This window comes from Calidris pugnax, unplaced genomic scaffold (genome assembly GCF_001431845.1).
Source record: "Calidris pugnax isolate Ruff unplaced genomic scaffold, ASM143184v1 scaffold94, whole genome shotgun sequence".
Lineage (NCBI taxonomy): Eukaryota > Metazoa > Chordata > Aves > Charadriiformes > Scolopacidae > Calidris > Calidris pugnax.
The window spans coordinates 107,927-131,654 of record NW_015090822.1 but is presented as its reverse complement, the minus strand read 5'-3'; the positions used below and the strand labels follow the sequence as shown (position 1 = coordinate 131,654).

Below are 23,728 nucleotides of genomic sequence, written 5' to 3'. Positions count from 1 at the left end.
CCCCCCTGCCCACGCACAGCCCCAGCCCCTGTGGAAGGGTTTGGATTTTCACTTTACACCCAGCTCCCCTCACACACGGCCTGGAACCCCCCACGCACCCCTCCCAGGCCTCCACCTCCCCTCCAGCTCCTCTCCCACCTCCCGGTGCTGCCTCACACCCATGGCCATCCCGGTGCGTCCCACAGCCTCCCCTGCTTCTCGGGTGCACACCCTGGGCCTCCCCGTCCATCTTCTGCCCTGGTCCCTTCTCACCCTTCCCCACGCTCCTCGCACACGACTCACAGAACGTGAGGTGTATTGGGCCCTGTCCCCCCACATCCAGACCCCTTTGAACTCCCCACACTCCATCTCTGATGGCCACCCCACATGGAGACTGCTGCACGGGAGGGACACAGTCACTCCCACCGCAGTTACTCTCCAGCTGTGGCTTCCCTCTAAACCCCTTGTCAGCATCCAACAACTATCCCCAATACTCAGGCACTGGACACCACGGTGTCCCTTCATGTTCCCCAGCCTCATTTCCTCACCCAGCAGGCTCTTCACAAGCATCTCCCTCTCCACACACTACAGCCTCTTCAACTGTGCACAGAGTCCCCTGGCTCTGGGGCTTCTTCCCCATCCTCTCTCTCCCCAGACCCCATCACTCTCTTACCTGCAGTCACCAGCACCATGACCCCAGCCCCTTGGACTTGCCTCTGTGCTGCAGCAGTCCTGGGGTGGCCAGATTCCCCTCTGGACACCTCACCAGCACCCACAGGGTGCTGAGGAATCGTCTCCATCAGCAGCTTCCTGGAGTTGTGGCCAAGAGCAAAGCTGGGGTGAGCGGAGCTTGGGGAACACCCACCACCAGGAAGGGAAAGAACCGCCTTTCACCTTCCCGGCTTAGAAGGAACAAACCCAGAGGAAGAACTGCACCGTGTCCCAGCGTGGGAGCAGATCTCCAGCCCTCAGCACCGGCCTCACCCGCTGTAGGAGAGACCTCTCAGGGAGCTGAGCCAAGCTCCTCGGGCTGGCAGGAGCTAAATAGCCTCCTCACGCATGAAAGAGCCCTGTGGGTGTTGCTAGCAATTATCTGGGCAGCAGTGCTACACTGGGTGAAGAATCTGACATTAAATTAAAGGGAAAAAAAAAAAATCAAGGGAAGACTTCAGGTAAGTAGCAGTTATAGGAGACGCAAGGCTCTCCAGTGTCTCCACATCACCTCTTGGAAGATTGTCACTTCCTCATGCTCAGAGCTCTGGGGTAAAAGCTGGTGTACCTGGAGAGAAGAATCCAGGTCAGGAATGGAAAAGTTGAGTTTAAGCTGCTTCTTACTGTGTCAGCTCCGACAGAGCTAATCGTAAAGTCCTTTTGCAGCACCTCCCTCCCCAAAGGCTGGGCCCATGTGAAAAAACAACCATCTGCCCCAGACAGGGCCACTCTTGCCACCTCTCAGCATCTGGGGGTGCCCCGTGGAGCCTGTATCGTACATACTGGACACCTTTGTCACCCAAAGGGCAATTTCCTGAGGTGCTGAGCAACCAAGGGAGCACAGGCAGCCCAGAGGAGGGGTCCACACCCCCCCAGGGGGGCCATGGACGATACCTCATTGTTACAGCTGCCTTTTCATTTAAAACAGTCTGAGTGACTGAACAGACTCAATCGTCAGATTGATTTAACTGCTCGCAGAGATCTTGTGAAGTACGACTCACTCCTAACGGACAGAGGTTAAGAACACAGAACCAAAGAAATCAGCAGTAGGAGAATGTGCTGAGCACTCCAGGCCCACAAGAAAGTGTTTCTGAACAGCTTATGTCTACATTTAAAAATTGCACCATCAATAGCATCACTTCTCCTGACAGAGTAACAGGCATTTCAGTACATGTGGGAACAGCCCAAGGCAGAGGTGGATGTACTTGAGCCCCATCACTGACATCTTTCAGCAACACAAAACCATTATCTTTTTCTAAAAGGTGCACTGTTGTTAACTGAAGTTATGGGTTCGATACAGGAACACCAGGTGACATCCATCCATCTCAGATGGGAAGTCAGACAAGTTGACTACTACAGCCTTACAAAAACCAGAAATACTGCTTATATTGCTCAAAAAATGGATAGCAACGATGGCACAACCAGGATTGCTCTCAAAGGCATTTCTAGTCTTCCAACCAAATACAAATCCTGACTGAAACCAAGAGAAAGCATCAAGCCTGCCCTATACCTAAGGAACGCAACTAACGCTCCTTTAATAAGTCTACCCTTACCTGCCAGTACGGATGCTGCACCATGGCAGAGCTCCACCCTGGAGAATACCACATCACCTACTTTGTCTCCTTTTTCCTACTCTACTCTCAGCACCTGTAAAACCACCCCACTGAGGCCCGAAGGATAAGGACATTCGGCAAAGAGAAACATTCTCCCCTTGGATCTCAGCCTCTGGGTAAGAACGCAGCTCACACCATGAAGTTGGCTGCCATGGAGCAAAGGAGGAAGGAACGTGGAAAGAACTCAAGTGGAATTGTTACTTGGCACAAACAACCAAGAGCCTCTGGCAAAACCGAGCCAATGTTAAACCTGTTTTTAAAGCCATCTTTACGTTGTAAAAAGAAAAATAATACTTAAGATTTCCAAGGAGATTTTAAAATTACCAAGACTTGCAACTGGTTTGTGAATGGTTTTATGAGCTCTACTGCTGTACATCCCTCCCCCTGCCAGTTCTTACTGCCCAGCGTCAGGAGGGCACAATGCAGCACCAACAGCCAACATTCCCACCGATTCTTGTCCTGGCAAAGGACAACAGCTTTCATAGGATTTAAGGTTCATCTTTGCAACGCAACCCTTTACAAAACCAAACCTCACCCATTTCAGAATTCCAAGTTCAGAAGTTTTAATAAACTGTTCTCTACGTGTGAACAGTGAGGGCATGAGCTATCACTGGACGTTTACACCAACTCAAGGGTGTGCTGGTTTCCTACCTGCCTACTGCATGCTTAAAATCTCTTGAGGAAAAAGCAGTGGTGAGTTATTCAGCTTCCCCATTAAGCCCTGCTCAGGCACATGCCACAACTGGAAACACACAATTCAAGGTCAAAGAAAGCAAACAAGCTGTTAACACCAGGATAGTTTTTATTTGCTCCCTGAATTAAATATTGGCAGATACAGAAAATTCAGATACCAACTATTTCCCCAACATTTACAAGACTGAGTTTGCAATGTCAGAAAACAAGCACATTTATGCACAATCCTGGCAGCTGATAGTGTGAGTGCACAAGATCGCCCTGCCTGAGCATCGGTGTTTAAGAGGCAGAATCCCTGGGCTCCAGCATCCAACACTGTCCCCTCACTGACAATTGTGGCACCATGGAACAGCTAATATCCTGAGCGGGCAGCTCCAGTGCATCCCCCCAGCAAAGGATTTATTCCACGCTCCTCCTGAAGGGGCAGAGGCAAGGTCAGCACATCCAACAAATAACCCACCTACGAACACAAGCTGATTATTGCTGCACCTTTTCTGCTCTGTTCTGTGAGAGCAGGGAAGGACACAGCACCGTGACACTTCCACAAAACATGTTCTTAAAGGCCTTACTGGCTTTATTGCTGCCATGCATTGTCTGTGCTGGCGACAAAGTGCCAGGGCCACACGTGCTCCCTGCCGCGGCCAAGCTGCTCTGCGGCTGCTGAACTTTACGGTGGGCTTGCAGCACGTTCTTTGCTGAGGGAAGGGATGTTTTCAAATAAATAACAGGACACAAAGTAAGCAAGCCTGTATAACTGAAATCAGGTGGAAACACAAAGCACATGCTATTGAAGGAAATACCATTTGCTCCTTTCCACACTGGAGCAGAACTTAGGAAACTTGTGTCCTCCTTAAAGCAGCTGGTGTGGTCAGTGCCCCCAGAGCAAAACACAAGTGTGGCTGGTGCAGCAGCAGGAGCCAGTCACCTCTGCTCCCCTTTTATAAAAAAAAAAATAAAAAGACACTTTTCTAAAACATGTCTGCTAAGCCGGGGATGCACAGAAGACAGATCACATCTGAGATGTAGTGATCCACACAGCATTTCACTGGCCAGTGCACACCCACCATTAGCCAACTCTGGCAGGGGGAACGGAGCATGCATTATCCCCTGTTCTACACAAGGGACACACATGTGGTTTCACCAACTCTGCTGTGCAACCTTGTGTTAGATCCTAGCACGGCAGATGGCAAGAGATTTTCTCTTTTCAAAAGACCACAGAAGTGCCTTCTAGGCTGCAAAATGCATTGGAGCATCCTCAGACAACTGCATCTTCTCCAGGCACAGGACCTCCTGAATCCCAGTCCTGAATCCAAATCCTAATCCACACGCTCCTGCCCACCAACCTTGCCAGTGCCTCTTCAGCAGGAGCTCTCTTAGCTCCAGAAACAACAATGACTCCAAGTAACCCAGCCGTGTGACCACTCTTCCACAGCCCCAATGGTGAGATTTGTAAAGATGTTGTATGCATCTGCACCTATTTGCTCCCTTTGTATCAGTAATAGGGACCTCCCAAAAGACAGCTCTCAGCTGTCACCACCTCCTGCTTTTCCCTTATGGTTTTTACACTGGGCTGCAACCATTCAACATAAGGTGCCACTGGGCAAGTCAGGGAGGGAGGGAAGTGGCAAAGTTGGGAAAACACAATGTAATTAATGATGGGATTGTCATTCACTTTGATGTCAGGCCCCACATCACACACCGTGCACTGGCACTGATCTTGCTCTGCCCACTCGGCCCAGAACAGCAGCAAGTGCCTCTACTCCTGCCCAGCCACCATGTCAGTCTTGGTCGCCATCAGACGACTCCTCCTCTGCCTCCTCCAGCCACTGGATAAACTTCTGGAGCTGCAGAGAGAATGAAATGCAGTTGGGTAACAAGTGACACCAAAGAGACACTGGGAATGTTGAGCAACTACACTGCGTCTGTGAGCACCACTATCGTGCATGAGAGAGAAAGAGCCTTTTGTAGGAGACATGAAGGCAAATTGAGGGAGAGAGAGACCCAGCCGTAGAATAAAAACAACTAGGATGCCACGTACAAACCCAGACTGATTAGATTCCTGAGGGAGATTTCTCCAGTCAGACGATCCCCACAACACGAAATTTGAGAGTTTTTCAGAGCTTGAGGGAGGAAAGATGACAGCTGCACCTTAGCTAAGGCATGTTAGGAAAACTCTGCTGGGAAAAAAACTACTCCCTGAGAGGTTGTTTATAAAGGTGCAGCTCATTTTACCTTTTAACTGGGCTCAAATAAGCAGCTGAAAGCACTGCTGACCTATACTAAGAGCTGACTCTGCAAAGGTTTTCAACAAAGTTGGAGTTCTTCAGAGATGGCTTTTTTTCCCCTGCTGCTCTTCCAGATCCAGGGAGGAGGAGTGGAATACGGCTCAGCCAAACTGCAGCACATAGTTCTGCATGATGGAGGGGGGAAGTTTATATGCTCCTTGCAACACAAGCCAAATGAAACCACTCAGTACAGCGAACGCTTAGAAATATATGCGAAGGGATTGGTGAGCCAGGAATGAAAGCTTCAAAGGAATTGCATGGGGCCAGCACACAGGGCATTGGCCTAAAGCCCATTTCAAATTATGTTGGCTTAGAGAAGCCACGCTGCTACTCCAGAAAGCGCTGGCCTCGCACTACAGAGCCCACTAAAAACAACCTCCTTCTCCTGCTACCTCCATTCCTCAGGATGAGTATGGCAGAACACACAGGAACGTCTGTTCTGGAGAACAAAGTTGTGTTGCTTAGTGTTCAATGCTCTGGTGCGTTATTGGCCTTCCAGATAAGGGCAGCTGCTCTGCAGAAGGTGACAGTGACGCCAAATTCCACTCACACATTTCTTTTAGCAGCTGTTGTCTCCATCTTTCTCTCCTCCCCCCACCCCTTCAAACACCTTTGGGACTTACCCGCTGGTTTTTACGAAGCTGCTTTCCCTTGTCAGATGTGTCCCGCAAACAGAACCAATTAAGAATTACATCTTCTTCCAGGATTTCCAGCTGGTAAAATGTCATCAACACCTGCATCGATGAGAAAAGAGCAAGAGGGCTCTCTATAGACTTCTTTGGGGTTAGCTCATGTCCAAGCATAGTTTGCACATAATCACTGTCTCCCAGCTCCATCTTCAACAGAAGGCACTCAAGTCTGCTGTGTTTTGCTTTTATTGTTAAAAATAACTGTGCTTCTCCTACCAAGCCTTATGTTCCTGACAGTCAGATGCTCTGACACATAATGAGTCCAAGTTGAAGCTCCATCAGCTTCAGCTCTGTGGATGCAGGGTGTGACTGAGAGCTATGGGCAGCAAAGGGCCACAGAGGACAGCAGTTCAAGATGTCACTTACATTCTCTTTCTAAAGCACCCCAAAACCCATCCCCAAAGCAGATCTAACAAGCAGCTCTTATGCAGGCCCAAAAGGGTGACATGTGCAGAGAAGAGCATGAATCCATCCGGCTCTGTCCCAGGCCCCTCTTCCTGCCAGCTCTCTCTTGAAGTGACTGAGGGCAGTGTCACAGCTACTGGTCCCTCCCCAGTTCAACCCTCTGCCCAGTGCAGTGAGGGCAAGAGGTGGCCGTGGCTTCTCAGAGTGCCTTTGTGCTCGGACAGAGCAGGAGCTCTGCAGCTGCTCTCCTTGCGGCAGAGCACAGACAGAGCTGGCTGCCAACTCCCAATATAAAGTGTCACTTAATTCCCAGCCTCCAGGGAAACCCAGGCCCCTAGAACAACAGACACATGCCAAACAATTGCTGTGATTCAAGGACACTTTGGTTCACCAAACTGAAGGCTTTTGGCTCCAGTCCTAAGTGCTCTGCCACTAGCCAGAAGCACTGGTAGAAGTTAGGATTACTCTTTCTTGAGGAATCAAGAGTTAAGCAGGCTCTAGGAGAGCTCTTCCAAAAGATGCAGGGGCTTCCTGAGACACTGCTACAGGAAAGACTTGCCCTCCAAGCCAAATGCTCTCAGTGTGACAGAGCAGAAAGAATACAGGGGCAAAATATTTGTGAAGGAGGATGAGGAGGGATAGGATGAGGGGCAATGGGCACAAGCTGGAACACGGGAAGTTCCATTCAATATGAGGAAAAAGTTCTTTCCAGTGAGGGTGCCAGAGCCCTGGAACAGGCTGCCCAGGGAGGGTGTGGAGTCCCCTTCTCTGGAGATCTTCAAGACCAGCCTGGATGCTGTCCTGAGTAATGAGCTCTGGGCAATCCTGCTTTGGTAGGGGAGTTGGACTAGATGATCTCTAGAGGTCCCTTCCAACTCTGACAAATCCGTGATTCCACGATACTGAAAATTCTCAGAAGAGACAGATAGTAAGCCACACATGTTAGCTCCACTTTGTTCCCAGTTTCATAACTAGCTCAGCCTGAACAAGAAATCCAACCCTTATTCCCAGCTTCACTGGTTTTGCACACTAAAGTAGGATAAACCATTTGGCGGCTAGATCCCAGGGACCACGGAGAAACAAATGAAATAAAGCTCTTCCTAAAGCAAGTCTCCGCCTTCACCTCTTCCAGCATCACACAAGGGCATCTAGGTCAGAAGCTGCAAAATAATAGCTCCCTTCAGGCTGCACACTGGTAATTAATACTCACCCTCAGCTGTGCTCCCTCAAAGGCACAGGCAGGCAGAATTTTTTTTTTCTTTAAAGCAATTGTTATAGATGGATTTCCTATACACACTCTCCACTGAGACCCCAAAATTTTCTCACCTAAAGCAGACGAGCCAATGCTGCAGACAGGATGCATTTCACCATGAATCTAGCAAAAACAGGTCCTCGGAGCTGGGAGTGGATACTCACTTTTGCTATTGATGTGCAGAGACTGTCATGTTCCAGGAAGAATTCCTCAATGGCAAGTAAGGCATTCAAGTGATCTGACGCCCGTTTTATGTAGTTCTTAAACAAGGGGGTCCAGTTCTTCAACAGCTGCAGGGGAAAACACAGAAGAGTTGCTGAGCTCCGAGATGGATGTGTGCACTCGCACTGTTCCTCAGCTGCGTTGCACTAAGAAACTAACCCAGGGAAGCATTTTAAGAAGCCATTCAGCTGACCACTCCATATATTTGTCCTACTCTGTCCATGAAACAGATGCTATGAAGTCTCACATGCAGAGAGGACATGGTTTTACGAAGCAGCTTTGAAGATATCTGTTAGCTTTCCTGGTTTTGCCTCTCTGGATGAAATACTAGATTATCACAATACATGGGTTTAATGGAGTCTGGTACTCAAAGAAAATCACTTCACAGCAGGACCAATAAGGAGAACTACATAGATGCTACTCAAACCATCCCCACTGACAGCAGCTCACATTTCAGTGGAACTTTCCTTCAAAGCAGACGAGCAAATAAGAAAAAAAAAGAGAGTGCCAGGATAATTACCAGCTGAGTAGGAGTGGACAGTGCAAAACAGCCACCCCTAAAACTGAACGCAGTGGAGCAGCCCCCAAGGGCAAGTCTCACGTTTGCTGTGTGCCAACAGGCCTCTTTGGAGTCTGGAGTCTGCTGGTAGGGAGGATGAAGGGCAAGACGTTGTGACGCTATTGGCTGAGCTCAGCTCTCTCCTCCAAGGCTTATTTTTTTATGAAGCCTTTAGTTTAATGATTTGGGCGCTGCCTCTTCAAACAGTATTTCTGTCTGAGTTCCCCCCAGCCCTTTCACTTGCTGTACGCATCTGGAAAGCAAACAGCATGGAAAGCTCTGCACAGCAGCACAGATCGACCCGAATCTGGGACAGGAGGTCATAAAGATACTTAGCACCCTGTTCATACCAATTTTAAAAGGCACCAGAACTAGGATAAGATACAAAAATTCCTCATTGGCCACATCACAACGAGACCATCCTAGAAAAACATTGAAGGAAATTAAATCAGAGTTCCACATCTTTTTAAATGGATTAATTCCACAGCAGGCATTCCCGCAGCTACACCCCTGGCATGCCCATACAGATACACTGTTCTGCTGCACTTTGATTGGTGTCTCCTACAGAACACATCTGGTATGTTTTGAAAGGAAACAGGTAATTCTCAGGGGCTTGCAGTGTGATGAAGAAGCTCTGAGTCACCTACATTGAAGGTTTTAATCAGCATTATGTCCAGGACAATCGTTAACGGGCAGTAGCCCTGCCAGCGGGAGAGCTCCACGACACAGCGGAGCCGGAAGCCAGGCTGGCCTGGAGGGCAGGAGGCAGCCTGCACCAAGGAACGGCGCCCAGCTGACCCGTGGCACCACACTCCATCACCTCCTCAGACACGCTGGCTGGGACACCCTGCTGGAATCTGCACAACTCGAGCATAAACAAAGGAGGGGACTAGTACAAACAAACTGATCTGTATAGCAGAGTGGCTATCCATCTGCTATATATATATATGGTATACATATCTGTATACCATCGAGTGGCTCAAGGATCAACAGCAACAGCACTGAATGGTCCTAATCATCATGGTATCTCAACAAAAAACAGGGCTGCATGGTATATTTCCAGGAAGTATTTTAGCCTTTAGCAAAATGCATAATCCTAAATAATCTTCCCTCCTCTACAACCACCTCCTGCATTTTTATTATCCTTTGGAATTCTTCACCTTAAATGTAGTAAAGCTAATAGCAAGTTCCTTCCAGGCTAAGAAATATTTTGTAGTATCTTTCTGTTAACACCTTTAAATGATAAGCAGGCACAACTCTAACCAGAAGCTGCTGAGTTCCTGAAAGCATGTAATTTACAAAGAATAGAGAGCCATAAACACTCACCACCCCAGGACTCAATCCAATATGCCTATTGGTGGGAAAGAAGAAAAAATACACCATCTCGGTTCGAGACCATGCTCTGTACTGAAACTGGTGTTACTGGGGAGAGCAGGGCTCAGCCCTACAGAGCCCCTGCCAAAACCAGCCTGTGCCACCAGGGGGGCTTCATCAAAATCTAACCTGGGGAATTAGAGGATTGCAATTATTTTAGATTGAATAAAAGACTGAAAAACGTGAAAAGATACGTACCAAAGGGCCCTATGGACATAACTTTCCAGGCTTTGACTCCACCTGGGTAACCCCTCAATCTACAGTCTGGAGAAAGAAATCAAATTCCTCTAACAAGTCTATACACTTTACATCAGATCTGGTCAGTGGCGCTGTATCAACTTCAAAGAGGTTTGTAATCCACTTTTCTTTTGTCAGAAGGACAGTCTCGACACCAGGCCTATTTTACCCCTGCCTCTAGCACAGAACACCATCATGAAGCCCATGCAAAGCACCAGCAACAAAGCTGTAATTCCAACCTGTTATCCCATAAAAGCTGGTGCTAATCACCATATACTGCTCCAGTGAATGCACAGATCCATTTGGTCCCTGAATAAGCGGTCCCACAGTATTACAAAGGAGTCATACTCCCCAGCAGAAGACTGAGGAGGTGCCACCACACACGCCAGCTGATGGGCAGCAGGGCAGACACTGCCCAGCTCAGCGCAGTGAACTGCTGTATTGCCTCCCCCAGCTCCCTGGAGACATCCTCATCCACACAGCCTTGTTTGATGCTGCTTCAGTGACATCAGAAGCTCAGCCTTTGGTTTACCAGCAGCTTCAGCCACCTTTGCTCAAGTCATGCCTACAGCTGTAGGAAAGGTCTGGTTTTCTGTACCTTCTCTGCTTTATAACTTGTGCACGAGCTTAACAAGGTACCTGACATACATCAAACTGGGTAACTCTATCACTCAAGCCTACACGTTTCATCTGAAAAATACCCATGGGCATATCCTTTACTGGATGCTTGTTTCCTAAAATTGCTGCAACACTTAAGAGCTCCACGCTCAGGGGCCAGCACTTCACAGCACATACTGTGGTTTCAAGTCAAACCAGACATCATAACTATGGCATTTCCACAATTTCGTCTCCTGAGGTGTCTGGGACTGCTCTACAATCACTCTTACACAGGCAACCCATCTTCCTTCAGCATGTCAGAGTGCTGCATCCTGCTGTGGAGTCCTCAGCACAGGAGAGACATGGACCTGTTGGAGCAGGTCCAGAGGAGGCCACGAAAACAATCAGGGGATTGGAGTACCTTCCCTGCGGGACAGGCTGAGAGAGTTGGGGGTGTTCAGCCTGGAGGCTCAGGGAGATCTTACTGTTGCCTTTCTGTACTTAAAGGGGGCTTACAAGAAAGATGGGGACAAACTTTTTATCAGGGCCTGTTGCGATAGGATGGCGGTAACTAAAAAAGGGTAGATTTAGATACAAGGAAGAAATTTTTTTTTACTATGATGGTGGTGAAACACTGGCCCAGGTTGCCCAGAGAGATGGTAGCTGCCTGAACATTACATTTAGAATATTATCACATCTCACTAAAGGTGAGTTGATTTGGTGTCTCTGCTGTCAAACACAAGCATCAGCTTTCCTATGATGAAATACATATGCACAAAGTTACCCAGAAGTGAGCCCTTCATGTACTTCCATTGTCTTTAGCTTCTAAGGGGTTTGGGACAATTACACAAAACATTATGCATTTATACAGTATCCTTTATCCCAGACTAGAAGCTCCTCCGAGTCCTGCAGTGAAGTTCTCCTGTCCTACTCACACTGGACTTGGAGTCCAATCTGGTAGACAGACAGAGATGCCACATCATAGCTGTAAAAAAAGCCCCACAACCTACACAGCTACCAACTCCACACAACCTGCTCTCCAGATGTACCATTTCCCACTCAGAAGCTAACACTGCTCTAGTGTTCTCTTCAGTCCTCCTCCTGCAATTCTTTTTCCAGGACAAGACATGCTGTTCAAGAAAACAGTCTGGAAAAATGAACAATGGGGAGCAGAATGTAAACAGAGCAAACAGCAGAATCTCACCAAACCATCTGATGAACAGTTCACATGGATGTTTCCTACAGAAGGCATCTCCATGCATCCAGGAGATAAATTAAGTGCCATGCTTACACCTACATAAAGAATAATTAGTTTTCCATCCTTCCCCATCAATTGATAACACATACTACCTCAGAGAAAGGATTACAAGGATGTCTAGTGGTTCTCTTTAGCTCCATCTCCTAAAAAAATTAAACTAGTCCTTCCCAAACATGTCAGATCCATTCATACTGAAAGAGCACCTTCGGAACCTGTAGAGTTTGCAACCTCAAATACATAAACAGGCTATAGCAAAGCGGCAAAAGAGACAATGGCTTCAGCTTGGATCAACAAAACCATTAAGATAAGAATGCCTAATTTTTAAAGCAGATTCTACCCTATTTTGTCTCCCTTAAGTAAGGAAACAGAAATCGCTCTCAACCAATTATACGCCCCATCTCTTTAGGGAGACAACAGAACTTTGTATCTTTGCTCAAAGACAACAGTATCATGTCTTTGCATTGGTCTAGGAAAAAAAATGGCACCAATTACAGTACGCAGACAAGTAAGACCTTGGAAAGGATCCCACTGGGAGAGGAGCACACTCTGCTGCCCCAGGGACAGGGCTTACGATGGACTGGAACCAGGTTCCTGGGACACAGGCTTATAAAGATATCTCTAACAGTCCCTCTCCTTTCTCTTCTACCAGTGATGCGTTCCTACTACCGCACACGGGGGACAGAAACAAGCACAGGCACCGACGCAGAGCTCCCCACACCTATAGTCTCACTGAGAGCTGTTGAGCAGGTTCAACAGTTGCAGTTCACTTCTACAGAAGACAAAGAAGCTCATGAACTCAAGAAGTTCAAGTGGCTTCAGGCTTAACCAAAAAGACTTCTTAGCCAGGAACGACCTGGGCACCCAGAGAGACTCCTACACACTAGGAGAGAAGCCCATAAAGAGAGTCAAATGGAGCAGGACTCACAGGGAGTAATGCCGAGAAATAGTTCTGGGAGTCCAGGTTTGCATCCAGCTGCTGCAGTGGGAACTCCAGGATCACTTTACTGAGCACCTGCATCATCTCATTCAGACCAATATTATATGCATACCTGCAAGGAAAAGGCAAAAAACTCCAACATTTCACACTATCTGATCTTTGCAGACTGTGGTTCTACACAGAGGCACAGCAGAAAAATTTACTTTCATTTTCCAGACTCGTTTTTCACTTGTTTGTTTGTTGTTTTTTTTTCCCAAATATTCAGGCAATACAACCACCTTGCATTGCATCAGGCCCTGCATATGGCCACAAATCCTGAAAATCTGGAAGGACAGCACCCTCACATTTACTAGAGTGCTGCAGGAATATCGTTGCACAAAAGAAGGGAAGCAGGTTTGCATTTGAGAAATACAAGGTAAAAGGCACTCTGATTATGTGTTCTAGAGATGATGCTGTAAAAACAGAGAGGAGAAGCCGAGACTGCAGTGCAGCCCCAGCTGCAGGCAGCTGGCCGAATGTTGAAATGCGGAGAGCAGCAGCCCCTGCATGAACTTAGTCTGTGCCAAGAATGGGCTCGCTCCCTTCAGCCCACAGCTACTTAACAGCAATTCAATCTCCTGTTACAGAACTGGGACAGGAAAAGCCTGAGCACTGAGGATGCTGTAGATGCAGCTGGCGCTCTCCATCAGCTCCTGTCGTCATTCAGTCATGATCTCTAATCTGCATTTCTCATGCTCTATGCTGATAAAATTAATGCTTAACAATCAAACATGAGTATTCACATGGTTTCTCTCCTTCTTTCGAGATCCACTGTCAAACCCCACGGTTCAGCATAAGGGACAGCATCTCTAAGGGAACACTCACTTGAGGGAGTTGATTTCCAGGACCAGGTTGTCACAGGAAATGTTTTCCTCTTCGCCCCTCTGCAACGTACCCAGAACCTCATTCTGGAAAACTGACAAAAGGAAGGACAGGTAGTTAGACACGAAAGGGGAAAGCACAGATTCTTCAAACTGCTCATTACTGAAGAAACTACGCCCTTAACAGAGGAAGTATTCTGACTCAGACATCTATTTTGTTCTCTATAAGCTGGCATAAACCCGCATCAACTACACTTATAAATCGTGGAATATAATTCAAAGATGACCTACTAGATATCATTGATCTATCCACACAAACTAGTACAACGCTATTACCTCTGCAACCTTTTAGAGCAGAGTTTCTATTATACTTTCACAATCCAGACTTTCATATTCAGACAAATCTCATCTTCCCCTGACTAAAGATGTGAATCCAAACCAAAATTTATTGGTTTAATTTCCTTTGGGGAGATATATTAATGTGAAAAAGTCTTTTTTTTTTTTTTTTAAATCCAGCTTGAACCCCTTTCAAATCCAGGTAAGCTTAACACAAAACAGAAAACCCAAACATACCTGCCAAGACAGGCAGCTCCTACAAGGACATTTAATTCTCCAGCACGATTACATCAGTAAGCTGTCCACACAGGGAAACTGCTGGATCTTTACACAATCTCTACTTTACTGAGAGGGTGGTCAGGCACTGGAACAGCCTGCCCAGGGAGGTGGTAGAGTCGCCATCCCTGGAGATATTTAAAAAATGTGTAGACATGGCACTTCAGGGCATGCTCTAGTGCCCAGGATTGTGGGGTTGTGGCTGCTTGTGGGTGGGTGTGGTGTGTGGGTTTTTGTTGGGTTTTTTTTTGTGGTTGGACTTGATGATCTCAAAGGTCCCTTCCAATCATGAATATTCTGTAATTCTGTGATCTCCGAGTTTAGGCAATGACACTGCCATTTACACAGGCAATTCTGCATGTCTGAATGCAGACATGCAAGGGAGGTTGCATTCATGAAGGTTCAGTGATCAGGGGTGAGAAAGATGGAGATTCTCTATCTAGCCTCTCATCCTTGGCTGCCTTGGGTTAACACAACAGCAACACAGGGAGTATTAAAAAACTCTGCAGAAAATGCAGGAAGTGAGCCCAGGAAACAAATATATTATAGACATCCCCAATTTTCCAGTATACGTAGAGAAAGCAGCACAAATCTCACACTCACTGCATTAGCCACACACTTACCATACTTCATAACAGCCCATCTCTCACCTTTAATGTCATCCAGCTGAGGGGATGCTGCCCAACTGTCTGGCTCCTCAGAGCCAATGCTCAGGTCGCTGTCGGACTCACTCTCTTCCTCTGAATGCAAAGCTGGGCCTGATGAAGAAAAGCAGACACAACATTCAACACTCAGAAGTCACTATCACACGCATGAGGAACCAGGTGTCACCATGACTTCCCAACCAAGCCAGCAACTATCCGTCCTGCAAGGAAGCTTCTACTTACACGTCCAGAAGATTAGATGCCACAGCTGGCACTAGGATAATGGGACTTTTTTACGAGTCTGCACAAAGACAACAAAGGACAGGGACAGAAGCAAATGCATTTTGCAACCTGCTGACTCATGACAGAGCAATGTCAGCAGACGCTGTCTCTAGCAGGAAGAAAGCCAGCAGTGCCCAGAATAGCCAAAGCATATTCCCCCTAAGGAATAAGGTATCCACTAGTGTGCCATTCACAGCACAGACAGCTGTGTGTGTCAGCACAAGTCAAAGTTGTAATAAACATCTTCCACACAGCGCAGGGAGAGAGAGAATCTAGTCCACCACCTGCTTTCACCTTTCCCCTTCCCTCCGCGCACACACATTATCTGGAGCCAGTCTGCTTCACAAAGCCCAGGTCTTACTCTAGGCACAGTTATCAGTATCCCACTCTGCCAGTTTCCCTGACACAGGTCTGTCTGTCTGTCCCCAGGTGACTACATTAAACTGTTCCTCACCCCATAGGCTTTGTCTCTGCTCTTCTTCATCCTCTTCATTCTTGTCATCTGCTTTCCAGACATAGCCTCTGCCCTCTGAGCCTACATCCTTTTTATTGTAACCTGAAAAGGACACAGCGGTTAGGAGGTAGATGCACTGGATATGCTCACAGGCAAACCTGAAATATTCTACCAATAGACAGGTATAACCTGCATATTACTACCCCTAAATATTCTTCATAAAGAGGGAGCTGGAATTCCTACAGATGCATACGGATTTCAGCTTTCATCTTCTCACTTGCCTTGACAAGTGACCAACTTACTCCTCCCTACAGCAGAGGTGTTTAGCTGACCACGTTTAGATCCCTCACAAACCCAGACTGGTAGAAACACAGTGTTTCACAAGGACACAGTGCAGGTATGAGGACACAGATCTTGCCACCTGCCTTGAACTCAACATCTCTTCAACATCAGCTTATTGTCTCCTACAAGGCTCCTACTCTAAGAAAAATGGAAAACAGACAAGTCTCCAAATATTTTAATACTGGGGTACTGAGGTACATTTCACTCTTCAACTTGAGCCGAACACGCTTGCTTGCCCTACTGAAAACACATGTGGTCAAAGCTGAACGCAGCACTGAGCTCCAGCCTGGCACGGCACAGCCTAGAATAGGCAAGGGAAATGCCCCTAAAAGATCATGGAAGGCAGAGCCCGGTTAGGTGCTGCTGCAATTGTTGGTCCGGGAGGGGTTCTCACAAGCCCTCTGTGTAGCCTGAGTGCATGGAGCCAGAGACTCTCATACCTTTCAGTTTCACTTTGCTTTCCTCCTTGTTCACGCCAGAATCATCACTGAACTGGTCATCATCCTCTTCCTCCTCATCTGGTGGGTGCAGAGAGATCACCGTGCCCTCAGAAAGAGTGATGCCAGGACCTACTACTACCTGAAAATATGTGGAACATATCTTAATGAAGAAACACCCTGATTGCCCCCTTGGACCTCCACCAGCAGGGACAAGAGCTGCTCCAGACAAGCTGTAGTCTAACAGATATAAGCAAAGACATCAGCACTGACATCACATGCCATGCCACCCCAGCCAAACAAAAGCAAGAAAAAGGTGGGAGCAGAAGCGTATCCCCACCTCTGCAAAAAGGCCTGGAGCAGCCCCATATTCTGGTACGGTCTAGTGCAAGGCTAGTGACCCCCCCAGAAAGGCAGGAAGCAGAACACACATAACTACAGCTCACCTGAGAAGAGAGGACACAAATGAATATATTAAACAGCACGGGTCCAAGTATTGACCCCTGGGGGACTCCACTGGTTACAGGCTTCCAACTTGAACCTGCTCCATTAATAATTACCCTTTGGGTCCTGTCACACAGCCAGTTCTCAATCCACCTCACTGTCCCCTCATCCAGCCCATACTGCCTCAGTTTCCCAATGAGGATGTTATGGGAGACAGTGTCAAAAGCCTTGCTGAAGTCAAGGTAGATGACATCTGCTGCCCTCCCCTCATCCAACCAACCGGTTATGGCATCATAGAAGGCTATCAGATTGGTCATACATGATTTACCATGATTGCCCCTAAAAGATCATGGAAGGCAGAGCCCGGTTAGGTGCTGCTGCAATTGTTGGTCCGGGAGGGGTTCTCACAAGCCCTCTGTGTAGCCTGAGTGCATGGAGCCAGAGACTCTCATACCTTTCAGTTTCACTTTGCTTTCCTCCTTGTTCACGCCAGAATCATCACTGAACTGGTCATCATCCTCTTCCTCCTCATCTGGTGGGTGCAGAGAGATCACCGTGCCCTCAGAAAGAGTGATGCCAGGACCTACTACTACCTGAAAATATGTGGAACATATCTTAATGAAGAAACACCCTGATTGCCCCCTTGGACCTCCACCAGCAGGGACAAGAGCTGCTCCAGACAAGCTGTAGTCTAACAGATATAAGCAAAGACATCAGCACTGACATCACATGCCATGCCACCCCAGCCAAACAAAAGCAAGAAAAAGGTGGGAGCAGAAGCGTATCCCCACCTCTGCAAAAAGGCCTGGAGCAGCCCCATATTCTGGTACGGTCTAGTGCAAGGCTAGTGACCCCCCCAGAAAGGCAGGAAGCAGAACACACATAACTACAGCTCACCTGAGAAGAGAGGACACAATGGGGCTTTAGCGTTACTTTCTCCTTCACTTCAGCTTCATCACAGATCACAGAATGGCAGATCTCCACATTATCTGCTATGTGTACTCTGTCCCAGAGAAAAGCTCCGTCCAAAATTACTTCATCACCTGTTATACATCACCAAGCACAAATATGTTGAGCAAGGCAGTTTGCTGCCCTTCCGCGCTGCTGAGTCCACTAGAAAGCATCTTACTGAATCCCACTGTCCTTGATGCACGATGGATGTTAGAAGAAAGGTGAAAATTGGCCTGAGGCCTGCAATCACTTCTTACCCAAAGCTAAAAGACGAGTTTGTTCTCTACAGAGACTTAACAAGCTGATAGTAACAAATGATTTCTTGGTTTTGCACAAATACAGGGAAATCACAAAAAAACCCACCCAGCCAAGGCTAGGAAGGAGTCATCCCAGACAGCTCACACAAACAGGGACAGACATCCCTCATTTGAAGCATGTTGGTGGGAGATAACTCTAGATCAGTAAAGGTCATGCATTCTCTACTGCTGAAACAACCTATTTACACGAAGTGCCTTCCACCTTCTAACATCATTATGGCACCCTGAAAACTTTACTCTAGTTCCTCTGGTGAATGACCAAACCTTTCTCTCCATTCCAATTTAATCAGTACTCACCTACCATCCTCTCTCAGAGCCAAATGCCCTTTAAAAACTCAGTCCCAACAACCCGTGCCCTTGTCTGGCATGTCCCCCGTTCCCACACTCACCTATCCTGCAGTTCTGCCCGATAACGCTGTTGGTTATGGAGCAGTTGCTGCCAATGACTGTTCCCTGCCCAATGAGCACATTTTCCTCCAGCACGCTGCCGTGGCCGAGGCTGACGTCCACCCCTCGGTAAATGTTGTGTTTGGAATGGGTGTAACTCTGATTCTTGTCATCAGTGAAGTTCATCTCTGGAGTCAGAGGATAAACCCAGCGCCGGATGATGTCGGAGCACACGGCTTCGTACATCAGCAGGTTGCATATATGGGCACCGTACTCTTCTGTTGTTACGTGCATATGGATCTGGTTCCCCAGGACCTGCGAGACCGGTGAGAGCACGTCAGAAGATTCTCTAATGCAAGGTAATAGGATCTCCCCTGTAACAACCCTCTCCTCACCTCCTCATTCACCAACAGACCACGCACAAAGTCATCCCGTGTCTGGTAGTCAAAATTGTCTGTAAACAGCTCGGCCACCTGCCAGGAATAAAATATAAGGAAATAATACAGTTAGCAGAAAATACTGCCAGGAAGCCAGATCATTAATAGCTGTTCACTAGTTCTCAGTGAGACGAGTTATACAGTGCAGGAGAGTGATGCTCTTGCCTTGAGTAATGCTTTGATTCCTTCTGCTAGGAGTGCTGACTTTCACACCTCCCCCTCCTAAATGGAGACTATGAACAGATTCTGGTTTTCGTAAGGGGGAAAACATTGCTTTAGCACTTCCAAGCAAATCACCCAGCCTCACTCTGTAGTTTCGCTCACAAAGGCAGGCTGTAGACCAGCTGTTTCAGAAGTGGAAGAGATGTCAGTGAGCCTAGGCTGGAATAACCCTGAATGTTACCCAAACCAGCTTGCAGGTAGTGATGCTTTTCCATAGCACAGCCATCACCTCCGCTCCACAGGTATTACTGTACTCAAAGTGAAATCACTTATTTTCCAGAACAGTTTAATCCTGTGCCAAATCAGCTAGCCTACTGATGCATCCCAGTTCTGCCTGGGCTCAAGCAGTGGATGGCAGGCATAGACCAAGCACCGTAAGGTCTGCAGAGCAGCGACACATCATCACCCAGGCTCTTGGCTGCCACTTGGCCCAACTGGAAGTTCCGATTGCCAAACCTAGTACTCTCCGGCCACATGCACCCCCTGCACGCCAGCAGGACAAATGGAGCAATGCAGATTGAATTTTAGACCCTCAGAAGGGCAGAGCTCACCTGTGGAGAGCAGATGCTGATATGACAATCCAGCAAGTCATGGCGAACCTCAACGTTCTCAATAGAGTTCTGGAAGAGACTCTGAAAGAGGAGAGAATTCAGATGATCTGAGTGCCTCACACAGTACTGAATCCCAAAAGCCTTCTATAAGCCAGAGTTACTTTCCATCACCTGCTCCTCCCAAAGAAGCAGCAAGCACAGTTCCCCAGTCCTCGCTCAAGGAGGACCCCTCCTCGGGATGGGCTGCTTCACCACCACAGCCCTTTTCCACATGTCAGGTCCCAGACGCACCATTGGAAAGTGGAAGCGTTTCAGCCCCTGGGTTCTCTGGTAGTGAAGGACACGGTTTGTGGCACTGTCCATGGCAATAACAACGTCATCCTCTTTGCACCTGGCATGATGACCAGGGGAGGACTCCTTGAATATCATCGTCATCACAGAAACATTCTTTTCCATCTTACGACGCAACCTGAAAAAGAAAGGCAGAACTTTAAGATCACTCTTCAGAGAGTTAGAGCGCAGAGTCTCAGCGCACCAGCCCAGCGTACACTCTTTCAGCACCTACTTGTGCTCTTCTAGGGCTTTGGATATATTGAAGTTGGACACCACATCTCCAGTGACAAGAATGAAGTCAGAACGAACGAGGGACTTGGCATCAACATCTCGTAGCACGTCACCAAGGGAGCGGTACAGGTCAGAAGTCACAAAGCGCACTGTGTTAGGAGAAGTGTGGCGGCACCACTTGGATTTTCTGGAAGGAGAAGAACACATCAGGAAGGCATAAAGAGGATATTCCTATAGAGAACTCGCTAGGACACAGGGCCCCAGTGCTCACCACACACATAAGTGAGTGCAAGGAGAACCCTGTTACAACGAGCCCACTATCGACAGCTGAGGTATGCTCATTTGCACACAGCTGGGGAACTGAAGAGGGTTAGACTTTGAGACCCAACCTTGTGGAAACCCAACTCCACTGTGAGCCGAGTTTTGACAAAGGAGAAGGAAAAGTTACACACAACCCAAACTTTTTTTTCCTCAGAAAGCAGTACCTCAGGCAGGGAAAAGACTGCATGCTTCTCTTTAGCTTGCCAACACGCAGCACGCAGAGGCGAAGATGCTCTCTGAGCGAGCCGTTTCCATGTGCTGCACGACATACTAAGACAGGGCGTAATGCCATGGGTTGTACTCTAATTTACATGGCTACCCAGGAAACCCCTTATTATAGACAAGAAAAGTTAAATGCCAATACAAATGCAGTCCCAAAACACTCAACCCTTTAAACCCATTCCTTCACAGGAGGAATCATCTTTTTCTGAGATGTGTTAGGAAACTTCTCTTGAAAGGGAAATCTCTAGCACATGATTTTCATCAGAAGGATCAGTGAGACCTTTGAGGCTTGCTGGAGGATAGAAGAATCCTTTCCATGGCAAAGCTAAAACAAAGAGATTCTTACTGTAAATGGTCTTTTATCTCAGCTGACTTCCAACAGCAGAAAACAAAGGTTTCTTCCACTCCAGTTGCTGTTAGGAACTCCAAGGTATAGTCAATCATGGCCACGTTTGCCATAGGTAAGAGAGCCTAAAAATAAAAAAGGACAGACAGCTGAACAACACTTTGTACCTCAACATCAGCAACAATCAGCAACTTGGGAACATATCATCGGTGGCACCATAAAAAAAAAACCCACCACAAATAACTGCTCTATCTCCCCTTATCAAAAATTTTCAAAGTTGATTTAAACAGTAAGAGCTGGTTTCTGATCTTCTATCAGGCTAGATCCTCACTTCAGAGAAAAAAAAAACCTAAAAGAAATTAGGTTATCACACATAAAACTCTTCAAGATAACTCAAAAAAGTGACAGAGACTTAAAAAAAAATCCCAGAGTGCTGATTCCCTGACTCAGGCTTTAACTGCTACAGGAAAAACCTGACAGACATGAATGATGAAGCCACAGGAATATAAGTGTCCAAAATTAAAGAGCAGGGAAAAAACCCCAACAATCTAAAGCGAGCATCTTCTTGAGACTCAAGCTACACTTTTCAACGGAGTTACTGATTCACAACAGAGTCATCTCATACTTCTTTAATTCATTTCTGGTGATATTTTATTTCAGGCCTGAACTCACATGTATAATTACGACCATCATAAGCATTTAATCAGCAAATGAAGTAAGATAATTGTTCAGACCTATGTTCTGTAGAAGTGCTCTTTCCTTTAACCTATAGCCTTCTGATCTTTATAATTAAAGTGCTTTCCCCGTCCATTTTTCCAGCCACATTCTTTTAGCCACTACTGCTGGCAAGGACAAAGGTTTTGCTTCTTTCCTCTGTCAGAGAGAAGCCTGCCCAAACCCGCTGCCACTCCAGCACGGCGACAGACGGAGAGCCAGCGGGGCAGTTTGCCTCGCCATACGGAAAAGCAAACCGCACCAAGGCAGTAGGGCGATCCCCACTGCCTCTCCAGCGGGGGATATAAACTCCCAGCGAATAGAGCTGGTCAGAGGCTTCCACAGCAGGGGGGACGGCGGGACAAGCCGCGGCGGCGGGGGCTGCTCGAGCCCCGGGCGGAGGCCTGCAGCTCCCCAGGTCCTGCCGGCAGCAACCTCGCCTCCTCCCGACCCGGCCCCAGGTTCTCACGGCGGGGCACGGCGCGACCGCGGGCCCGACCATCCCTGCCGGCGAACACTCGGCCTTTCGCCAGAAGATCCCCCAGGGACGGGGGAGACGGGGACGGGCGGCTCCGGAGGAACCGGCCCGGGGGAGGCGGCAGGAGGCGGGGGGGATTTCTCACCCGCGGCCGGTCTTTGGAGATAGGGAAGAAGCGGCGGTTGAAGCTGTCGGCGACCAGCACGGCCTGGAGCGGCGGCGGCGGCTCCTCCTGCGGGTCGGGCCCGCGGGCCGCCCCCGCGCCAGCCCCACGCCTCGCCGCGCCGCGAGCCGCCATCTCCTCACGCTGCCTCCGCTGCCTCCGCTCCCCCCTTCCGCTTCCGGGGCCGCGCCGGAAGCAGCGACGGGAGCTCGGTGGGGACAGAAAAGCGCGGGGCGCGTTCACGGGCCGGCGGAGACCCTTGTCGCCCCGGTTCGGTGGAACCCGGCCCCGGAGAGCGGGACAGGTCCTGCTGGGGCCCGCTTCCTCTGCGCGAGCCTCGAAGAACGCGGAGCCCTTCAGGACTCACACCTTCTACCGGGGAGCGGCCCCCAGGCCCCCAGACCCTGAGGGAACTCCCAGAGCCCACCCAGAGATGCCTCCAGAGAGAGGGGAGGAAAGAAGACACGGTTTTTGGGGGCGGTAGCGTTTGTCTTTCCCCCAGCTTGGCGAAGCGGCCCCGGTTTCGGTGCTGCAGGTGATGTGCCTGCCTGTGCCCTCGGCTGGGCCTGGTGATCCCTCTGAATGTGCGTCAACATTGGCCTGGCCCTCAGAAGAGGATCAGCCACCGACAGGCCTCGGCGCAGAAGACATGTCCTCGGCTGGGTCGCTCCTCCGCAGCCCAGCACGGCCAGCTCAGTTTTTTCAGCAAGAGAAAACTGTGTGCTCACCCCTGCGACCAAAACCAGAGCAAGGCAGAGGTGTTTCCCCAGGGAGCTCCTACAGCCCAGCAGCAGGAGGGCCCGATCCAGCACTGGCACCTCCAGGACTTGGTGCTGGCTGCCCTGCTGTGGAGACAGCCGTTCGATGACCCTGCTCCGTCTCCTCACCAGCCCTCTTGGAGGATTCTTGTTTTCTCCCCACAAGCTGCCCTGTTGTGACTCCATGCTTCAGTCCTCGCTGCTCTCGTCTGCCAGCAACCACACATCCGCCCGCTGACTGACCCACAGATGCCCAAGGAGCGGACACACAGCTCAGCTGCCATCCCAGAAAGGAACTCAGGGTACTTGCACCTCCACCTCCAAGGCTGGGCCCTTCCCCAGGGTGGGAGGTAGCACACGCTCATCGGCCCAAGGCATGCAGAATGGCCTTTCCCTCCTGGTGATGGGGGA

The 23,728-nt window shown here is 48.7% G+C and overlaps 1 protein-coding gene across 1 annotated transcript; it reads right to left on the bottom strand.

The window, feature by feature from the left end:
* Nucleotides 1-3,087: 3,087 nt before the first annotated feature.
* On the bottom strand, nt 3,088-22,729 carry EIF2B5 (eukaryotic translation initiation factor 2B subunit epsilon). The gene is made up of 16 exons (XM_014939903.1): nt 22,542-22,729; nt 21,205-21,329; nt 20,317-20,502; nt 20,043-20,220; nt 19,752-19,832; nt 18,937-19,014; nt 18,544-18,856; nt 17,784-17,929; nt 17,341-17,479; nt 15,664-15,765; nt 14,934-15,041; nt 13,676-13,766; nt 12,800-12,923; nt 7,792-7,917; nt 5,905-6,015; nt 3,088-4,840 (listed from the first exon to the last, which is right to left on the bottom strand). The coding sequence occupies exons 1-16, from the start codon at nt 22,692-22,694 to the stop codon at nt 4,775-4,777; spliced, it is 2,127 nt and encodes a 708-aa protein (XP_014795389.1). The 5' UTR covers nt 22,695-22,729; the 3' UTR covers nt 3,088-4,774.
* Between the last annotated feature and the right edge of the window lie 999 nt (nt 22,730-23,728).

What these genes read in the sequence shown, in the direction of transcription:
- EIF2B5 (XM_014939903.1), bottom strand. Translation starts at nt 22,694, where the DNA reads ATGGCGGCTCGCGGCGCGGCGAGGCGTGGGGCTGGCGCGGGGGCGGCC. An exon ending in GAGATAAAAGACCATTTACA is followed by an intron (nt 20,503 to 21,204) that starts GTAAGAATCTCT and finishes TTCTCCTTCCAG; the next exon opens with AAAATCCAAGTGGTGCCGCC. An exon ending in AAAGCCCTAGAAGAGCACAA is followed by an intron (nt 20,221 to 20,316) that starts GTAGGTGCTGAA and finishes TTTCTTTTTCAG; the next exon opens with GTTGCGTCGTAAGATGGAAA.